This window comes from Scophthalmus maximus, chromosome 2 (genome assembly GCF_022379125.1).
Source record: "Scophthalmus maximus strain ysfricsl-2021 chromosome 2, ASM2237912v1, whole genome shotgun sequence".
Lineage (NCBI taxonomy): Eukaryota > Metazoa > Chordata > Actinopteri > Pleuronectiformes > Scophthalmidae > Scophthalmus > Scophthalmus maximus.
The window spans coordinates 10,474,050-10,496,426 of record NC_061516.1 but is presented as its reverse complement, the minus strand read 5'-3'; the positions used below and the strand labels follow the sequence as shown (position 1 = coordinate 10,496,426).

The 22,377-nt window shown below is 45.5% G+C and overlaps 1 protein-coding gene across 2 annotated transcripts in view; it reads left to right on the top strand.

Moving 5' to 3' along the window:
- Positions 1 to 22,377, top strand: part of spns2 (spinster homolog 2 (Drosophila)) — a 60,160-nt gene that overhangs the window by 15,930 nt on the left and 21,853 nt on the right. For both annotated transcript variants that reach the window (XM_035625415.2, XM_035625416.2), the window contains exons 2-4: positions 2,324 to 2,389; positions 16,681 to 16,817; positions 20,282 to 20,433. In XM_035625415.2, coding sequence (XP_035481308.1) covers positions 2,324 to 2,389; positions 16,681 to 16,817; positions 20,282 to 20,433 — 355 coding nt within the window. The remainder of the gene's footprint in view (positions 1 to 2,323; positions 2,390 to 16,680; positions 16,818 to 20,281; positions 20,434 to 22,377) is intronic.

Sequence of the window (22,377 nt, the reverse complement as noted above, 5' to 3'; positions counted from 1 at the left end):
TTGTGATACACTGCTGCACAAACACAGAGCTGCTGGCTTCATGTAATCCCGTACAGATTAGCACAATGCATTACACAGCTCGTTGAACGTGAACTACTGTTGCCCTGACCCGACTTCCACCGCTTATTTGAATGGGAGAAAAATTCATTATTTGATTCATTTCATACGATATTGTCCATTTTTTTATCAATAAGATGTGAACACATTGTCACCGATCATTTATTATTTATTTATTTAACAGCCAACAAGATTTTTCCTAATCTTACACTAAATTCTGTTTTGCCAACTCTGCCTTTATTCATTTTGGTGATAATTGCGCGTTAAGTGTAGACGGGTGTGGCTCAGACAAAAAGCAGACTCTGTCCAGGAGGGACGCTCCGCCATCTGCTCCAGGAGTCGTCCCCCCCCCTCCCAGCAGGCTGTGTGGAAGTGTCTGTGCACTTCTACCAGGCCAATTACGAGTACAGCTGCTGTTACAGTGCAGTGTCGAACACTGTTGTCGCTGTTAGACAGGACGGCCGAGGAGTGGCGAGGGTGGAGTGTGGGGGGGGGGATTTGTTGTCACGGCCAACCTGTCTACCAAGGCCACGTAGGGATGAGGACTTGATGTATTTCATGATTACAAATGTGTATCAAGCGTGTGTTTGTGTCAGTGTGTCAGTGAAACAAACACACACTTTGGACAAAGAATGAAAGGATAAGGAATAAAGAAGTATAAGAGCATAAAGAAAACGGCAAGTAGCATGTGAAATATTGATTCCGTCCGTTAATCCTCCTAAATTGGACTATGGATATGGATTTACCAGCACAGTTTGGTCATACCTGTGTTAAGGGTTGACATTACTGTACGTGCTGTGACTTCTGTGGAAACTGCGGCCAACGAGTGCAGTGTCGTCACATGTCAAAGCTGAGGCGATGCAAGCGAGTCGGAGTGTGTCCGTTTTTTTCCCAGGTTTGCAGGTGACTGAACCGCGGGTTTCACTGAAACCGGGGGATAACTAGCACGAGAGCAGCCTTCAGTCACGTCGTCATGAAAGGAAAAGAGGGCAAGGAGCTGGAGGAGTGTGGCACTTCAAGAATGCTGCGTGCAGTGTGAGAATGCGAGCAGGTGGTTTGACTCAGGTGACAGGAATCTGACTTATGCCTATGCTCCCGGTCACAGTCCGACCTGCACCCGCCTTTCTAACCTGCTGCGCCCTCTCTGCTGACAAACAGACCGGCCGATGCCAATGTCTAAGGAAGCAGGATCGACAAGCCCCGAGTTATTTACCTGCATGGCTGTGGTCTATTTCACCATCCTGTCTAAGTCCCTGACTTGACAAGGACGTTGCGCATGAGTCATTCCCGAAAGTTGCAGAGGTGCACTTGTCCAGAGGTCAGGTCATGCGGGGTCATGCGTGGTCTGCTGGGCTCAGAGGCAAGAGAGCAGACGTTTTTTTTTAAATGTTAGTCATGCTGCCTTCCCATTTTCATGAGCTGCGTTTTGCAATTCCCAAGGACCAGCCTGCCAGTTTCAGACAGCACAACCAAGCACGCCACCATTGCATTTGGCCTGCAAGCACTCCTAGGACAGAGACGTATCATTCCTTTCTGTCTCTTCTTTGTAAAAGATTCAATAAAATAACCAAAGGAGAGACTTTGAACTTCACACGCTGTGTGAAGTCAAGAGGAGCAGAATTCATCGGATGGGACTTGTTGCCTCGTGTTTACTGTTTCTCGAAATTGTACAGCAGCCAAAAGAGGAATTTCCTTAAGCCCAATTTATGCCCCCACCCCCTCAGATCTTCTTCATCTTCTGATGTTTATGATGTGTTCAAAAGTTTATGAGATTTGGTGCGCATGCTTCACGCGCGAGCAACACCGAACGCACACGAGTCGTGATTTTGGGATGAGCAGATTTCCAGCTGTGCGTCTTGCCTCTCCTACCTGTGTGTTATGAGTATTTTTTCTTTGTTTGCTGTAGTAGAAGATGTGATTTTATACTGCTAATACTGTATATGTTATTCAGTAGGCTATGTAACCGTGTACATAACTATGTGAAAATAATCTTTGTGGCTCTTTACTAAAGTTTAGCACTGTTTGAGAGAGAGCACTTACCAGGGACGTGAGAGTGCTCTTCAGGGACGTTGAGTGAATGAGCCCCTGAGTACTGTCTAGCCGTCATGTCCGACAATAATCAAAAGCCACTAAAAGACCACGAAGCCAGAAATAAATACACCGCGTGTCAAAGACACTGCAGCTGACTCTTTCAACACCTGCGATTGTGGCTATATTATTAGGTCCTGAAACCACATTTATGTCTTCCCTCTCCTTTTGTTTGCAGGTGTTCTGCTCGACATCCAGCGGCACTACGACGTATCTGACAGCGGGATGGGCCTGCTGCAAACAGGTAAAGTCCTTTAATCCCCACAACTACGTGTGTGAAAATTGGCAGCTCAACAACTTCACGCATCCTCCGTGGGATTAGGGTGATTGTTGTGCAACTTGGATATTTTGGATCTCACAAACCTGAAATGCAGGCTGTCTTTGGTGGAGGTATTGACGGGATGATTTGAAGACAGAGGTGCCTCAAATTATGCAGTTAGTTCACTAATGATTTACTTATACCTCTAATCTTTCTTCCTTTATATGTTTTAGGGTGCCGTAGTCTCAGGACTTAAATAGAAAGCATTTAAAGTTTTGTTACTCCCTGTTTCTAAATTGTATAAATCTGCAAAATAGCAAAAACTGTTTTTAGGTCACTCATTTTAAAGGGCAACTCCGCCAATTGTACACATCAAAGTGCATTTCCAGGTGTTGGGGAGTAGAACTGCATTTATGAAAAAGGGTTTCATCGATTCGTTTGTGTGAGAGAAGTTGCTTCAGTCAGCATCAGCTGGATGTAAGGATATGAAAAATAATAATCTAAACTAATTTTTTTTTAAACTGTAGTGTGGGAGTGTAATGTTAAATTGGTTGAGTTCCCTTTTGCTACGACAACAAGGCTTGACTTTGGCAATGGATGTATTTGCACCACCATGTAAAATACGGCTGTATCACTGCCAACAATCATGAGCTGTTTGATACGTGGTCAAAACGTTTTGAAATATGTTTAAATTGGAGCCGGGTGCCATTTACTTAACTCCAAAGTATCACCTAAGTATCACTGGGTGATCCGAGCGAGGGTGTTTTGGTGGCAGTATTTCCTCACTCCCAGCAGCAGCAGCAGCAGCGGTGACAGGGAAGGTCGGCTGGAAGCAAAACAAAGTCAGGAGCCAGGCAGGCCGTTGTCCTCAGAGCCCGCACGCATGTACCAACAGCGTCTAGAGGACTTCTGGCTCTAGGGCAGGGTTTCCTGCTCCACTCGGGTCCCCAGTGAATTCACCTTTTTCAGAGAGATACCTTGCGAAGCCCTCTCGTTGGAGGACAGGAGCCAGTCTTGTCTCCGCGTGCCCTCACACCCATTCAGACACACATAAACGTGCACACAAAGTGCCATTGAGGGCAGGCAGGCCGGTTTGAGTGTGAGGGTGAAAGAATACAGCCCAGTGTTCCCCCCGTCACTTGATGTTCGCAGACTAACTTTAGGTGAGCTGAATGGTTTGCTGACGACAAAAATATCCACCAGGAGAAAGAAATCTGTGTTGTGATCTCTGTTTGGCTGTTCAGTCAATAGGCCATTTCATCACGTCCAGATCTCATTTCCATGCAGTTTCGCTGGAATGAAGAATCTATATTTTCTGTCAGCTTTTTCCTTCACACATTTTGTCTCCATCTTCTTTGTTTTTTCACGATCTTGTTGTTTTTCTGTCTAAAGCACTTGAATAATCAGGGTTTCAAAGCACTGAATTTCACATAATTTGTAATTTGTTTCCATATGCTGACTTTACAGATGGGTAATGGTTCTAATGTGTAGAAACAAACACAGGAACTTAAGAAAAAGGCCAATTATTCGTTTTAACAACGGCGGCACACGACCATTGCCAGGTGAAGTCTGGATTGTATGAAATCTCAACACGAAGCAGGAAACTGTGAAGGGTGTTTGACTTTTAATTTTGTTTGTCTTGGCTCATTATTTAGGCTGTGCTCACCGCCGCACTGGCACAGACTCACACACACTTTAAACACACACGGATTGTTAGTCGAGTGGCATGTGTAGCTGGTTTGCCCTCTGCACCGTCTGCATTTGCAGGTCCCTGAGAAGCACCCGGCCCGGGCTAAAAGCAGCAGTGCCTTTGCGTTCGGTTTGTCTGGCCTGTCCCGACTCGTCACGGTTCAGGCTCCGCTCGGCCCCTGATCCCCGGGGCGACCTCTCTCTCGCACCGGCCTGAGGAATGCTTGGGTGTCCGAGCGAGAGCTGTGAGGGCGGGCGGGGGCAGACAGGGAGCCTAGATGTGAAAAGGAGGTTGGGAGGTTGACGTAATCTGGGCGCTGGGAGGGAGAGGGTCAGTGTGTGTGTGTGTGTGTGTGCGCGCGTGTTTACAGTAAGCACCCATACCACCCGCTTCCTTCTCCGGAGGGAACAATCGCTGCCTCTGTGAGCACCTGCAGGCCAGGCCCGCTCTGCCTTCTCTCCTTCCCCACTCCCTCTGTCCTGGCAGCTTTTGTGCACCTGGGAAACGCAAACTGCCCACGTATGTGTTTTACAGGCAGTGGGCGTTGTGTGGGTGTGTGTGTGTGTGTGTGTGTGTGTGTGTGTGTGTGTGTGTGTGTGTGCGTGTGCTGAGACTTTTTCTCTTTCTCTGCTGCCAGGTCACCATCACACTTTAAAAAAAAACATATACTGACCACACACTGCAGGATCCAAGTCTTAGAGCAAACACGGGTCTGAGTCAGAATAATTCTTTTTGAATTCTGATCTGGTTCAGTTTAAGAAAAGGAGAGTTCTGAGCCTTTTCTTTGGCTCTCGATCAGAACTACTGGAATGAGAAATTTCCCATATCTACACTATATCTGCTCACAAGCTGTTTGCTTTTGGGAAATACTTGCCTGACTGAGCACAAGTGGAGCCCTTTAGACCTGCTTCGGTGTGTGTATTCTGAAAAGAAAGTCTATCTATTGTGTATTTTGTGGCAATTAAATAATGTTTTATGTTGGCTATGGGATTAAATACAATTTCTTTTAAAGATTTCTAGAAGAAAATATAGAATTATCTCACTCTGTTGGCAAAATAATAAGTAAACATAGATGGGCACTCAGATAAAAAAAAACCCAATTTGGTCCATGAAGTGATGTAAACTGGTGTTTACATGTTAAAAGGGCAACACATGGAAAACACCCCGTGGTGAGCTCAGCCTCCGCAGCACCAGCGTGTTTCTGTTATTGGGCAACAAGGACCACTCTAAGCGCAGCTTACACAAGACAAATTGACATGAGGTATGTGCTCATTTGTGTGTGTGTGTGTGTGTGTGTGTGTGTGTGTGTGTGTGTGCACGTGCGTCACCGTTGCCTGAGGAGCTGGTGAGGTCTCAGCTCTCTCGTAGCTGTCAGTCAGGTCAGAGGAAAGGCATGCCGTCTGAGCCTGGAGCCCTCCGGCTCCGTCCATTATCAAGTGGAGGCGGTCTCACCTGTGCTCGGCACACCTGTCAGATCAGCGGGACGGGCCGAGCTCGGCTCTCCCACCGAAAAATGTCCCCTAGGCAGCGGCTAGGTGAAGTGACACCCGCACACAGCTGTGAACAGAACCGGTCCCGGGGGGTCCGGGGGTCAGGAGAGGTTAATGGAAGAGGGGGAGAGGAGAGGGGGGTTCACCTGGATGGTATTACCTTTGGTCGAGGGAGAGTTTGCAGCCCTTTTATTAACCAGACTGAGAAATCGGAGAGAAGGCCCTTCTCCTCCTGTTAACATGTTGTGGTTATTGTGTTCAAGTGCTCTGAGGCAAGTCAGAAAAATAACCCCCATCTCAATGGGTTGAATTATCTCCCATCATGAAAGATGGATGAGTAATTATCCTCCGCCGGGTTCTAGCATGGAAGCATACAGGTATTGGGGTCAGGATGTACAGCGGGGCGGCGGCTTAATGAGGAGCCGGCGCTCGAAAACAGCCCGCAGACTGTCTGTGCCCTGTTCTGTGTGTGGCTGCCCACCTTGTCTGAAACGCGACACCAGCACACACACTCACACACTCACACACACACACACACACACACAGACACACACACACACACACAACAACTGACATTGCGCCGGTCTTAACATGGTGTCAGTCTGCTACTCTGCCAGTATGTGAGCTGTGAAGAATGGGGCCACAGGTGCAGTGTGGACCGTACTGCTTGAGCTCCGCGAACACATCAAACACACAAACACACACACACAGACACGCACACACACACCAAAAAGCTTTAAGTCCAAACCGCAAGAAGTTACCATTGTACTTAGCAGCAGTTAGGTTTTTGCCACTGAGGGTTTTATCCTTGGCTGTATTGAGGCCGCGGCCCTGTCTGGAGCCTGTTATTTACTGGACCTGAGGTGTGGCCAAGTGTATAGGTTTATGCTCAGTGCCAGTCCAAAAATTCCCACAGTTGAATGGAGGCCTCTCTGATTCCCTTTTACACAGTCTGAAGTTGAGTTATCAGTGCTTGATCAGCTGTTTCGGCCACTCACAGCTGCTCCTATTTGGTCTCGAGCCGTCATTAGGATCCCTCTCTTTCTCTCTCTCCCTCTCTCTCTATCAGCGGTTTGGCAGCTGCCGCCGCCTTGTCGTCACTCCCACGAGCACCTTTTAGGAGTCAGAGGAGATGAAGGCATGAAGGGGAAACGGAGGGGAGAAGAAGGAGCCACCTGTGGCGTCCTCCCCCTGGTCATGCATGGCAGCAGGGTTTAATCTTCTCCACTATTGATTCCCAAAGCAAGCAAATAATTGCATTGCGATGGTGCTCAGCAGTCCCCCTCCCGCTGCGACAAGAATAGAACAATGACCTGATGGCGCATCAACATCGCACCATGTGTATGTGTGTGTGTGTGTGTATGTGTGTCCCATCTCAGGCTGTGTTTATAGGCCATGTCTCGGAGGAGGGCAGCTGTTGGGCGATGATTGGCACCCTGCTCCTCGTTTCCTTCCCCCTCACTTCCTGTTGGCGAACCAACCGCACCGCCACTGAGTGACTGCCGATCCAATCAGGATTATACGGCCAATTAAACAAGCATGCTGTCAATCCCTGCTGTGTCTCAAACACACATACTTCTACACCTGCTATTTTTAAGTGCATAAATCACAGCAGTCGTCATTTCCGTTAAGTGCCCGATGTCCATGTTTGATTTGAGATATTGCCGCATTATGCCCGTGAGTATACTGTACTCTGTACATTAGTGTATGGACTGAAGTATTCAATTTGAGACGCTGAACATTTTTTATGTAAATGTTCTATGAAATCTCGTCTCCGTCCTCTTTGTTAAGCACCAGAGAAACTGCACAAACAAAGGAGAGGCGGGTTGTTGAGACAGGATCACACAGAATTTTAAAATGGGCCCTTTTAGTCATCGTTTGAGTGACAAAACATTTATGGTAACAAGATTCTTAGTGATATTTCCTCCCACTTCTCCCAAACAGAGGCTGAACACTGATCGATTGCTTGACGCCACGGGAGTCTACACTGGGTGACATCAACCGATCAATCAGAAACACACACACACACACACACACATGCGCTCCAAACCCCTCCTAGTCAAACATGTGCGTTTGATTTATACATACCTCAGCAAGTCAAGGTCAAAGATAGGAACTGTTCATTTGGTCTATTTTCATTCATCCTTAAAATAAGCAGGTGAATGTGTGAGTAATGGGAAACGTGTATGTGTGTGTGTGTGTGTGTGTGTGTGTGTGTGTGTCAGCCCTAGTTTTCATATCCCATTTGTCCCAATAACAAGGGTAGAATACAAGAACACAAACCCAGACTATGGTCCTCTGTCATTTCAGCCAGAGCTTGTCATTAACTCGACTGCTTATGTAGTTAGTGCAGGATAATGGCAGAAAAAGAAGAAAAAAAAATCACGTCGCCTTGCCTGCCAGTGCTCTGCTGCTGGATCTCAGCTCAGTGCCATGTCACCAGCCAAGGGAAAGTATCCCTGTGACAAAATACATGTTCTTATTAATGCTGCAGCCTGGATTGCAGTGTGCAACTTGCTCTCGAACCAAAGCACGTTCAAAGAGAACGCAAGCACCTTCTTTATTCTCACCATGTGTGTATAAAATGCACTGGTAATGTGCAAAAGATGCTGTTCCAGAGCACTCCTGCCAGCGAGGGTGGTATTTGTAGCGGCGTGTAATTCTCCCCAGCTGCAGCTCTCACATGCAGCAGGTAGTAGAGCGATCTGCTGCAGCCGCAGTGACAAGGTGTCGGCTCCCAGAGAAGCTGAAAGGTGGAGTACAATAAAGTTTTAAGTTGGCATTCGGTAGCACTTGATGGCAGCTTCTGCGAGGAATTAGCTGCCGTAGTTTGACAGGAACAGGCGAGAGGAGAGCGGCGTGGTGGGTATTTCCCAGGCTGCATGTGGCATTTATCAAGAAGCAGCCAAAGTGTTTGGTAATCCAACCCCGGTGGAGTCTGAGCGAATGGGGTTTCTTGGAGAATTAGCGGCCGATCAGAAATGTGAGGAATGCAGAAATGTCCGGGACGCCACATGAAGGGGGAATCCAGGAGGCAGAAATGTGATGAGAATGTGCGCGTTTCAGTGAGGACACATGGCTCATATGGTTGACTCCGGTTTCCATATTCAAACAAAACGCTGTGTATCACGCCCTCCACAGGCAGTCGCATTAATCATTAGAGAAAGAAGCAAAGCTGCCACTCCCACCTGCACCGCACACCTCAGAGAAAACACAGCACAGTGCAGTGCTGCCACTGTGCCCTGGACACACTGATTGGTAAGCGATGGCTGAAAGGAATTTTCTTTGTGTCATAGTTTACATCTTCTCCCCCCCCCCCCCCCCATTTAAGTCTAGATTTGCAAGATCAAGCAGATAGAATATATGTAACATCTCATCCAACCTTTGTAGTAAGGAATATAGATTTTTCTCTCATTAGTATTTCATCTGAATATCACAGCGAGCAGGCCGAGCCTAGTGTACAGTCGCTCTGCTCCATATGGAGACAAACAGACCTTTTATGAGGCCCAGAACTCCAGTAAACAGCGTCAGATTTAGTGGTGTGTTGAATATAATGCACCAGGGAGGGCGCAAAACCCCAGGCTGCGTTCTGTTACACTAATACGAGCTTGTAGGTCTCCACAGCTACAAATTTGAATTGCTGTACTGCTGTAATTGCAAATTTTCAAAAGGAGTGGCGAATTGTCAAATGTAAAGCCAACTCGAAAAGGAACACTCAATGCTCCTGCAGAGAGAAGAGAGGAGCTACAAAAGATTTTGCGTCTTCCTTTACCTGGAAACAACGAGGAGACAGCCAAAAGGCTTCTCATCCACAATAAGAGGTTAAGTGCTTTTATTGTGAAAGAGTCTCATGCCAAATACACAGGAGCTGCAGTCACGGACAGATGGATTCATTTGATGTGTCTGATCACGTGTCCATAGCTTAGTTCACCTGTCGTCTGTTGTCTGTTGCAAGGTGAAGCTTCTGTGTAATTAACTGTAGTGGGGTTTTTTTTTTTCTGAGAAGGGTTACATATGTGGACATTGTCAGCGTGTGATGACGTCTGCGACGGTGGTATGCGGGGTTGGGTTTCCTGTCGTATTTCCACACGCAGTGCGCCAGTGCCCTCAACAAAACATTTGAACTGGTAACCTTAGGGTTCATGATGGGATGATACTTAAATGACAAAAATGTGTTATATCACCATTCAGGTGAGGTCACCACGGCGACACATTGTGCCATGACCCAACAATCACAGCAGAAAAACTCTCACACACTTGTGAACTCAGTGGTTCGGCACAATCATGCAAATTCCCCAAAGCTGTTTGAAAACATAAACAGCAGCCAATTTCTGCACAGCTTAATAAATTCTATTATCTAATCTGTACGGCAATAGAGATCGTATCAGTTGAGACATGAGCCCTCCTTTGACCGATCCAATACAATGACGAAGTTACGAAGTTTTTTTACTGACTGCCAGACGTTACTCATCTATTGTTACTCCCCATACAAACACCGCCGGTTGCAGCAATGCAGATGACCTCGCAGTGACAGAACGGGCGGAGGCACAAAGGTGGAGGGGAGTCAACAGACACTGGAGATGAAAGATGTATTTATGGAAGCAGTGTGTTAATGATGTAATGAGCGTCAACACCTACACACACACACCTTGCCCACAGTGAACAGGTCAAAGTGTAAATGGCACTGAATGGCAACGCCTAGTCTACAGACATGTGCAGACCTGTAGATAGGATGTGCTTCTCCAACCCCCCCTCCGGGAACATTGTGCCGTGGAACAGCTGTGCCGTGGATAGACTGAATGTTCCTGACCTTCAGGTTTCAGCTACTGTGGGGAAAGAATCCAATCACAAACCTAGAAAGAATATGGGTGGAATATGCATTTGGATATTGATGATACCTGGCGTTTAGTGGGTAGAGAGCATTATAACGATGTAATTTATTGCGCTTGGAAATTGGTTTGCATGATAAGTAGGTAACAAATACTATTGGATGTTTTAATTTTTAATCAACCAAAGAGTAAAACATGTCCCTGGAAGTTGTTCTTCATTTTAGCATTTTGCCTCTGTAGCAGAAGCAGCTTTATGCCTCTCTATATATAGTTTTTTAAATTAAATAAAAATTCCTATTGTGATTATTCCAACCAGGATTTCTAGAATCCGTGAAAAAAAAACATTGACTTGAAACGTCTGAACTCAGAAGTAGGAGCTCATAGAGAGCGCTTGAAAGCAGCACAATTGCTTTCTGTGTGCATCTGCATCGGAAGGGGATTGAGCTGTTCTGTATTCTTGTGCCTCTCAGAACCTTCATTTCCACTTTTTCAACCTAAATCACCGTCTATTCACTGTCACGGAAAATGTCCCTCAAAAAAAAAATAATTTGGTATCCCACATCCGGATGCGGAGCCTCACAGGTGCTCTCTTCAGGGGAAAATAGTGTTTCATGGGGAAATGTATCCGTACAGGCACAGTGAATATCAATCACACACACGCACGCACACACACACACACACACACACACACACACACACACACACATACACACACACACATACAGGTACACACACACAACATGTGTGTGTAGCTGTATCTCCCCATGATGCTCTATTCACAGGCTTTGAATCATAGGGGGTGAGTCATCCCGAAGGTATTGTTCTGCTGGCCAATCAAAGCAAGAGCTGCATGTCCGGTGTTTCTAGTCCGGTGTGTGTGTGGCATGTGAAGGAGGAGAGAGAGAGCGTGGGGGGGGTTGCAGCTTGCTCAACTATTTTCTGTTTCTGAGTTGAGGTGCATGTGGTTACTACTTTCTATGTTTCTGCCCGACAACAGGAATCTGAGAGGCTCCGCTGCACCAATGTATTCACTGTTCAGTGTGTTGATGTGCGACGACACTGGCTCTGAAAAACTTGCAGCTGGATAACATTTGAATGCATTTGTATTTTAAGATAAAAGACTTTGCTACCAATTCACCTTAAGAGATGTTTCACAAGCTCTTACATTATTCATAACCTGCCACTAATGGAGAAAGATGATAAACGATGATGGTAATTGATTCAGTAAGGAGTCGCTGGCATTTAAGCATGTATTTATGTAGAATTAATAACTAATTGCCAAGTAATGAAAAAGGTCAAGACATTTTTCAGTATCTGTAAGCTATTAGTTCATGTATTTTGGCCTGGAGAGTCTCCGTGTATCATACAACCATGCTGACAACTTCATGGTTCACTGAGAATGAACATCTCATACAGCCGGATTCAACTGGCGACACAGTAATGTTAGACTTCATTGTCTCCAGTATACCTGTTGTTGTGTGACTCCAGTCCTCACACAGCTGTTGTCTTCTCACGGAATGTCCTTAAGACTATGGTAATTGATGTAATTTGCTTGGCCAGAGACTGTGAGCAATACGCACAGCACCCTTTTTTGGAATTTGAAGAGGAGAAGATCAGAAAACGTCAGAACAGGTCGGACGCTCCTACCCGAGGCACAAGGAAGACCGGAGTTAGAATCCTTTGTGTTCTTTGTGGGAAAACATGTTTTAGCATATTCACCGGACTGCTGCTATCTATTCTGTCAGAGGTACACAAAGTCCAAGAGACACTTTACTTTAAGCCCTCACTACAAAGATAGAATGAAATAGTTAAGGAGGAATAATAATCAATACCCTACAGAGGCTTGAAAATATAAAACCACTTCTACTAGACTGGCCCCTGCAGTCACATGGGGAGACATTGATAAATGCCCTTAATGGTTCAATCAACTCGGTACGGTTATGAGGAACGGTCTCCATATTCACGACATGGCTTTAATGCAGCATCATTATGAGTAAACACAATAATTCAGTCGGCCAGTGTCCTCGCCGTTAATTAACTGCAACAGTTTTTCTTCACCACTGGTGTGGAACTGACAACTACTCTCACAGCCTACGTGGAGGCGAACAATGGTTTTAAAAGACCGGAATGTGCGTTTGCTATTAGAGGAGAATATGTTACACAAGCCTAATGATAAAGGCAGGATGTCAGGCAGAGCTGACACCGTTGGGCCAGTCTCCTTTTGAGTCACTTCCCTCGGAGATTGATGGCTGTGCAACGGCGTCAGTAGCAGCTTTCATAATTGCAAACGCACAGCGAATACTGTAATTATCAAGACAAAAGTCAGTACCTCATTAGTATATATATATTTTTGGGCGTTCTGTTCTCCGTGTCCACGGGGGAGTCTCCGTCAATGCGAGATGTAAACAGAAGTGTCAGTAACGTAAGGTTGCTTCGCCCCTACAGTGAATACGCAGCGTGAGTGAACTGCCCCGAAAAGCAGTGGCCGCCTGCAAACGTAGTCAAAGCTGACCATTGTCCGATAAATGAGGTAATGAAAACGCTTCCTCCCCTTTGGCCTGCAGCGTAAACATCCACGGAGGACGTCTGCGGAGCGCGCCAGATGCCCACTCCTCGCTGTTGGCGCTTTCCTGCCGCATGTTCGTTACGTACGCGCTCTTTATTCACTGAAGATTGGCGTCTCTGTTTAATCAGCAATGGGCTTATCTGCGATGGCGTGGAGGAATGCGACTTATGAGGGCAGGCAGCATTTTATGCAAATGTATAATTCCAGAGTTGTTTACTGTGTGTCAGTCAAATTCTTCCAGCTACCTGCTGGACGGCGTCTGTCAGACCGTGTAATTGGACGTAGCCTCTCTGCTGAGAACACGATGGTTTTACTGTCAATAACAATGATTCTCTCTAATCAAGCCAAACATATAACCGTCGGTCTGCTTGCAGAAAAGTTTATCTGCACTAAACACACTTTTTAAACGGAATCCCATCAATCAACATTTGATGACACTGGTGGACAAAGTTTTTGGGGGGATTGGCTTATTTTTAAAAGACGCCATACCGGATTGCTCAGGACAAGTTCTACGAGAAGGAGGAAAGCGTTGTTTTCAAGTAGGACAGATGTCTTCCTTGTAGATTTGCAGCCCTTCCCCAGGACTGACAGGAGAACAGCGGGACAGTTTTATGGACAGCGTTTGTTGAGACGGGGCACATCCTGAGAGCATCCGTGAGCCACCACACATTTGACTTGTCATACCAGTGCGTATCCAGTCTGGGTGACAGCACATGTTTCATATAATGTGGATTATTCCCATGTCACATGAGCACAATCTACGCAGTGCAGCATTAGACTCATCAGACCAGTGTCACCGTGAAGGATTGCTGCCCATTTCATTTGTACAGTGAAAAGGACCAGATGTCTCCTTTGTGAATCTATGTCAAGCTGTATATTTCTTTACAGTATCTTTATAGCATATTTTATCATCAATTTTTCTACATTGTTGAGGATATGCACATTTCACATGATCTATAAATCAGCTGCAACATAAATACACAACCTCCCCAGATCCAAATTTTGATGAGGAGAAATTTGAACAGGAAAAAAAATTCTGTGGAAAGGTGCAGCTCTGTCTGACAGTTCATCATAATTCATCATTCCATTACTCTGACGGAATTTTGAAGATGCTACTTGATTAAATGTTTCACTGCACACTGAAAACACACTTGCACACGTTTGTGTGTTTTTAAACTTTATCAAAATTTGGTTTATTTTGTTTTCGCCAAGCTAAGCACTAGGGAGTTGGTCTCGTTCTCCCTGGTACAGTCTCTTCCTGTAATGCTGAAGCCAAACTCAAGCCAAACATGTATAAACAAATATATATCATTTTTCTTGCCCAGAAAGAAGCAAGGTTAACAAGCAGCGAGGATAACACTTAATAAATGCGATCACACTGTTCGAGGCCTGACTTTCGTTCCCAGCTGGCACGGCTAAGAGGTGATAAAGGGCCTTAAGAAAAACACTGTAGCTTATCAACAAAACACAAAATTGCAGGGAATGGGTGCACGCAGAGAGATGCTGTTGTGTGGTCCTGCTAATGACTCCAAATGAGCCAGTTAATGATGTGGGCATATGCATTTTTGACAAACTGCCAAACAGTGAGAATCATCAATTCTGGCCCCCTGGCCTTTAAAGCCCAGGTCGACCAGCTGGTGGTGACGATTGTAGCCCTCGTCTTTATCTTATCTCCAGTAGCCCTGCAGAACACCCTGATAGTGTGTGTTTGTGTGTGTGCGTGTGCGTGTGCGTGTGTGTGTGTGTGTGTGTGTGTGTAGCCCTGTGGCTGCAGGGTAAGTTCGCAAAGCTCTTCACAGCGCCAGACCAGCACAGAACAGTTATCAGAGTCATTGGACATTACACAATAAACCTGCAGCACTCGGCCACATCCGGTAATGATGGAGGCTGCAGGGACGGAGACAAGGGGAGCGAACGCAGGCGACGAGAGGGAGAGTAGACTGAGAGGGACGGAGAGGGAACGGGGACGAGGTGGGAGAGACTCATCATCTATGAAGTAATCCTCCAAGCACCTGTGAAAACTGCAGGGCCATAATTGATTGATTCATTAATAATAATGGAAATTAGATTTGAATCAGTCTGCAGATCCCATTTTCACATCTCTTTATGAAATGAGATTTGAGACAGTGAGATATTTGTGCCTTCAGCGCATGGATGTTTTTTTTGTATAAAAATAGTATTTCACAATTGAATAATATATCATGGTTATGTTGATTTAAATTCACACAGGGGAGAGGAATCTGCCACTAATAATAACTAAATAATGATGATAATAAAAAAAAAATAAAGAACATTGCCTTTGTGATGGCATTTACCTCAACATTTTTAGGTCAGACAAAAGTGGTGATGACAAAGTTGGATAAGAAAATGAGTGAATGATTGTTAATATGTATTATAAACTGTTTTCTTAATAAGCAATTTGATTATACAGTGCAGAATGGCTATCGTTTGCAGTTTTGTAAGAGTGATAGCTCTCAATTTTTATGTGCATGCACTGATCAGTGTTAAATGCAGCGCAGAGCGGTTCATAATTTAAACATGTGCAACAAAGTTATATAAAATGATTATTTTGATACTATTTTTGGGTAACTCTTCCCCGAAATGGGATTCTGAAAAGGACTCTTTTTTGTCATGCCATGATATCACATGTTCAAAACTACAGTTATGCTTTAATCTGATTACCGTCCCTTATCCTGTTGGCTGGCCTCAGCAGCTGTGGGACAGCGATGCCCCTGCCTTATATAATGCAACCCCTCCTCTCTCTTCTCTCTCATCTCATCTCTGCTGTATGTTTATGCTGATGATGTGTCAAAACAGCCCAGCCCGCATCCCCCCCAACTCCCCTCGGCGCTTTCAAGAGTCACATCGTTCTGCCCTTCTCCTCTGCAAAGACACAAAACTGTGTTTCTGAGCACTAAAAATTCAACGTTCGTTCTGGGACGACCTACCTCTTGAATATTGACTCAAGGCCCTAAGAGTGGGGCAATTAGGGGAACACACAATGAAGCACTCGTGTTCCTTTCACCGGGACATAAGTTCAGCTGTAAGAAATTAAGATGGAGGAATTATTCATGGCCACACAGCCACCACAGTCCTGTCCCAGTGCTGCTGTGTAATGTATTGCTATCGATTCCCTTGCATATGGTCAGTTTAATTGTAAATGGAGCAACAAGGCATGAAGCCCTCATATGAGGGTTTTTTTCTTCCATTTCCTCCACCACCTTGTTATATTAGTTATATCTCAACAAACTCAGAAGATTTCAGCCTATCTCTGTCCAGCACACTTTTTTCTCCCCATACGTCCTTCAACCTGTACTTGAGCTCTTCTTACAATCCTCCTCAGCCCTTCTCTCCGCAGATTGAACCCTGTAAAACCCTTTTCACCTATTCTCAGTGACGTTCCCCAGGGCTGTATCCTCTGAGTCGAATATTCTTTTGCCAGGGTTGTAATGGGGATTTTAATTGGCTGGAGTTGAATGGAGGTGTCCTCTGGCAGTCCTCCACTGAGTCTCTGGCCGGCTGGTATCACGCAGTTGATCTAGACAGGTCTTGACTTGATAAGGGAGCCGAAGTACTCGGCTTAGTCAGGTCGCACTCCACTGGGTTTTACAGCAAAGTGCAATATATCCATGCATCGGTAACAGTCGTATGTCACCATATCCAAACTAATATTTTTCTCCTTTTTTTTCCTCCCTCCGCAGTCTTCATCTGCAGCTTCATGGTGGCGGCTCCCATCTTCGGTTACCTGGGCGACCGCTTCAACAGAAAGGTCATCCTGAGCTGTGGCATTTTCTTCTGGTCTATTGTTACTCTGTCGAGCTCCTTCATCAGCAAAGAGGTACGGCATCGCACACGCGCTCTGATAGAGGCCCGAGAGGCGCCGCAGCACAAGAGCCCCAGTGTTATTTTATTAAGGCTGCTGCGCCTGCGATATGGTCTTGACGGCCGAGCTAATTATTCTGTTATGATGTTGATATGCTTGATGTCGAGGACAGTGAAATGAAATGACACGCTTGTTAAGTCAGACACCCGCTTAGCCTTTGTAGACGTTTGGTATATCTCCCCTCCCTCTGTATTTCCTCCCACTGGCTACTAGCCAATCAACTAATGAAGGCCCATGCCTCAGAGTTGTCTCAATTACAATGCTGTAGACAGCAAGTTTCACTGCCCCTTGACAAGTGGATTTAGATTTGATATCTGTAAAAGCCTCTGCGGCTGCATTATTGTTGGGGGGATGCGTGGGGGATGGTAGAGAGTAGCCATCCCATTACTGTGAAAGGCTCTGTACACGTGTGTGTGTGCATGTGTTTGTGTGGGTGAGAAGAAAGACTCCGTAGTACAGCCTTCGTGTATAGTGGTGATACAAATTTAACAAACTGACAATTTGAAGTTGCTCGACTGGCAGGGATATGTGGCATTAAAAGCTACAGTTTAAGCTACAGCTGAAAATGTATGCAGCACGCGGCATGTCTGCCGATCGGCGTCACGGAGTCCCGCAGTGTCGTTTTCTGCGATGAGTAAGACAGTAACTCGAGCATCAGCACAGAGCTGTGTAAGGGAATGACAGCTCGGAGACGTTGGTGGTCCCAGGAGGGCACCCTTCCACTTAAATCCCCTATAGACTCGCGTATTAAAAGAGAAGACGGCAGCCAGGCTGCTTATGGCTAAGATGGAAATCAGGGCTTCTTCCTCTCTGACATGTGACACGAAGGCCGCTGACAGCCGCCAGGGCAATGGAGAGTAATCCTCAGCGCCCGCGTTCCTCTGCCTCCAAACTATTATTCCCTCCCCAAGACATGTTCCTGTGCCAATCAGACGAGACAATAGAGGACGGCTCTTATGTAACGGCACCACGGCACATGAGAGATGAAGGACATGACATGTAATGAAATGTTAATGACCACTTACAACTGGAGTCCTGTCATTATGCATTTAAGACACTCTGGGGCCTTCTGGGTGGATTAGCAGCCGATACGGAATTCAGATCTTACATAAGGGAAATTCTGTGAAACTGCATATTTTTCTTCTGCACGCCCGCGACGGATTATCGTCCTAAAATGACAACTTGTTGTCAGTTGAGATTTGAAACACTTTAGTGGCCAACTGTGGCATGCTGCTTCTGACTGTGAGCTATGACCTACACATCTTTAATAACATGCATTTATTTCCTGCATTACCCTTCATCTCTAAGTTCATCTCTATTTATAACTGAACTCAATGGAAGGAAAGTTTGATTTAATTTTAATTTGTTGTCCGGCTGCTTTTGGTTGTCAGTCAGCACAATATACAGGTTCGGCTATTTTTTTTAAATGTCTGACTGTAGTAACTGTTGCATATCTCACTGATAACTTGACAAAAACCCTAACCCTTATTTGTTTTTCTATACACATGCCAACTTTTTTAATGGGTCCATACAACACAGTCACACTGGATAGTAAAGTATAGCACTCTGTAAAATGCACAAAAAGTTAGCAGTGTCATTGAGAGCATGTTTGCATTCATCTCAAAGCACGGCGGTGCCTGTGCAGCCCGACAGAGCGACTGCCATGGCTGTGGACTCCGTGGAAAACGGACTCAAAACCAGTTGAAGTTTAAAGAAGATTTTCCCAAAACCTCCCTTTTCTCTTTCGTCTCTTAACAGTCTGGTTTCTCGGTGTCTAAACCTCATTTTCACGGTGCTTCCCTGGCATCGCTCCATGGAGCTTTATTGTCGTTGTTGTTGTTTTCACTTTACGAGCATTTCTGTTCCAAGTGGTGATGATGGCGTGGTGACCACACACACACACATGCATCGTGATCCCACCAACGGTCTATTTTCTCCAATTTGAATTCACTGTGAATCATTCAAAACAATGCAGCAAACACAAATATATAAGGCAGTGGAAGCTCAGTTGGGATCAGTAACTTACACACAGCTAGTCTACGTATAAACCAGAGGCTAAAAATGACAGGAAACAGTAAACACATTGAAAATGATATGCATGAGACAGTTCTGGGATGCGTCTTAAGGGTGTCACCTTACAGAGAGTGTGTGAGTTTGTGTGAGAGTGTGTGTGTGTGTGTGTGTGTGTGTGTGTGTCTGTGAGTCTGTTTGTATGTGCGTGTGTTGTCTCCGGAGGATGTTTGACGGCCGTGTGTGTGACCTTATGACCTGACGTCCCATCCACCAGCTTGAGGCCTGGAGTGACAGATGAGAGCTCAGGTCAGCTCTGGGGTCACCATCTCAGCTTTGCCTCTGCTGCCTACAGCACCTTCATTAATCCCTTTTCACAGCTGACAGACCCTATAGAGCATAACCGTATCACACTCCCACGCACCGCAGACTCACATTATTACAGCCCACATTGTGTCTGTATGTGTGTACGATGGAAAAAGAAAACTTTGTCCCACAAAGCCGACAAGGACGACCATTCTTACAGTGGTCTTCACTTTATGTCGCCATCAAACAGTTCGACTTTATTGTCACTGCTTTACAATAAAATTGCGACTAATTGTGCACATGGGACGAACAGACACTGCGCAAGTTAGTGGCCAGTATTTTTGCAATGTGCATCATTCCGCTGTGTGAGTGGGATCCAGATTTCTTTGCGATCCGTATTCTAGTGAGTTGTGGTTGCTATGGAAACAGTTAACAATCCAGCTGCCTACACAGGTGCCCCTTCCAGTGTGCTGCTCCTACAAAGGCCTTTCAAGGATTCGTCTTCTTATTTATCGGTTTAATACATGCGATAGAAGATAATGGTGATGTAATAAGATTGAACACTTTAGCCTCTTCTATGCTATTGTTTTTCACTGTTCCAGGAACTGAAATTATTTTTGGTTAATCGTGAAAACCTCCACCAACTTAGTGGATAATGTGCAACAACCTCTCAGTGTTTGAAGGCTTCCAGGCTCAATGTGACAACCTTTATATTCAATAATGCCATGGGAATAATCACATGGAAGCCAGCCGCTTCTCATCAATGACGGACCGAATGACACGTGTGTTAATCCACTGTTGTACATCAGTTCCAGAAGTGTCCAGCTTTGATTATCTGCTAGATTTACCATAAGAAGTGTGTACTGCAGTACTTGTGTGGATCATCAACCCAGTCGAGCACATTCGCTTTTAAATCAGTAGTGAATCAGTAAACTTTGAGATATGAAATGCTATAACTGCAACCAAAATGTGCATTACAGGCCTGACTTCTCAATCTTAGACCTGTTGCTTAGTGTTGTGAAAATGAAAAGAAAACAACTTCTGAACAAGAAAAGTGGCCTAAAAACGTCTCTGCCTGTCTCTTTCTATCTCCCCCTGTGCAGTACTACTGGCTGTTTGTGCTCTCCAGGGGACTGGTGGGCATCGGCGAGTCCAGCTACTCCTCCATCTCTCCCACCATCATAGGAGACCTGTTCACTAATAACAGCCGCACCATGATGCTGTCAGTCTTCTACCTGGCCATCCCCCTGGGAAGGTAAGAACCAGACCCTGTTGTTGTTGAAGCAGACACTGGGAAATGAAAAGACACCGGGATGTGATCTAGTCTTTCAGATGTTCATGTGGATGTATATGAAAAATGTATCTTGGTGATGTTAAATCTGTTCATTATTTCATCCAGTCCAGCCTGTTCTTCCAGTGTTAAATCCAAAAGGGCAAAGGAATCGGGGGGCATATGCATAGAGAATTGAAATGATCCTCCTATCCGGCTCTCTCCTTCTTTTCCTGCAGCCGCCACACAAAGAGCTCAGGCCCTCCGCGGAAAGAAAAGCAGAGCACACAATTGGCAGTGTCAAGCTTAAAGGAGGGGGGGAAGGCTTTTTAGGAGATGTGGCGTGGGGATGTGGGAGTTGGAGGTATTATTAAGCTCAAATCACCAGCCTTTTCAGTTTATTCAATCAGAAAAAAAGGGGCCACAGGGAAAACACAAACAAAGCCAAGTAATAAAAGATGAACGTACCGGTGGATGCGGCGCGGGAGACACTTGGGGTTTATTGTTATGTACTGTGCCTAATGGCATGTGCCCGAGCAGCGGCATGCTGCGCTCTTTGCCAGCGAATGCACACGGAATCACACACAAGGAGAAGATAAGGACAAAGGCCTCTAAAACACTGTAAACATAAGCGTTAAGTCAAATTCATGCAATCATTTACGCGTCACCAATATTTGTTATTGCAGAGCACAATAGAACGATGAATTGTTGTATTACGTATGTAGTGTACGAATCCTGTGTGTTTATTTTGGACACAAATAAGCAAAGGAAAGGCTTACGGCGCCCTGAGTGGTTGTGTGCGAAATGTTTGGGTCACAGTAAACCGTCCAGAAACACAGACAATAGAAGGTGAAAGACCGGCTCTCAGTAGAGTGCGGTCAAACATCCCATCCAGCCTCCCACTTGTTTGCCACCATCGAGGTTGTTATGACCGTCTCCAGGAAGTGACCTGAGGAATTAGACCAGATTCACAGGAAATGGGTTCCCCTGCTCTCGTTTTTTTCCGCCCTCCGTAGTGTTTGAAACCTGGCCCCTTGCAGACAGGGTGCTGCGTGACGCCAGCGTTTGATGTGAGCATATTTTTCATGCTCAAGTTTTATTGTTGGTGTTGAACTTTCCAAACACTCTCTGGGTGGACTCTGATAAGATTAGCCGTTAGTCACCCACTGGAAATATCATATGCTGTCTGAGCCTGTTTATGCTGTGGTGTTATTTTTGGAGAACTAATCGTGGAAGCAGAGCCATAGACTGTTTCCCTCTTTGCTCTGTGTGTAAGTCCAGTTAAACATGTTTTGGCCCTTTAGCAGCCAGTGCTGATAAGAACTCGCTCTTAACTGCCCCGATCTGCTATTGTAATGAAAGACATATCCTGCATCTCCTGGCCAGAGGCTCTGCACAAGCGGACAAACAGGTTCAACGAGCCAACGAAATCAAGACATCTGATTGACTTCTAACTGACTTATTGTAGCAAATACACTTCATGAACTGCTGGGAGTCACCGTAATTGTGACAAATTACAGATAAAATCAACATTAAGGGTCTTAATTAAGTGTTGGGTCCACCGATGCAGCTTCAGTGCTATTTGGCATAGATCCTCCAACTCTGCAGAACTTGGAGGGATCGAGGATATTCCCTTATTTGAGGCCAGTTTGACAAAGATATTTTAGACTGGTGTCCAGTCTTAGGCCAGTCTTAATTTGGATTTTATTTAGTCAAATGCAGGTTAAAGAGCTTCACAATAGAGAGTCAGTGTGACCTGACTCTCTATGACAATTAGAAAGGAAATAAGGAAGGGGAAAAGTTTTCTGATAGTCAATGACTATGCAGCTTTGGGCAGCAGATCAATTCAGACATCTAGTGGATCTGAAGTCACACGATCTTGTAACTGGTATACGACAAAATTCACATGAGTTTTATACTCATCAAACC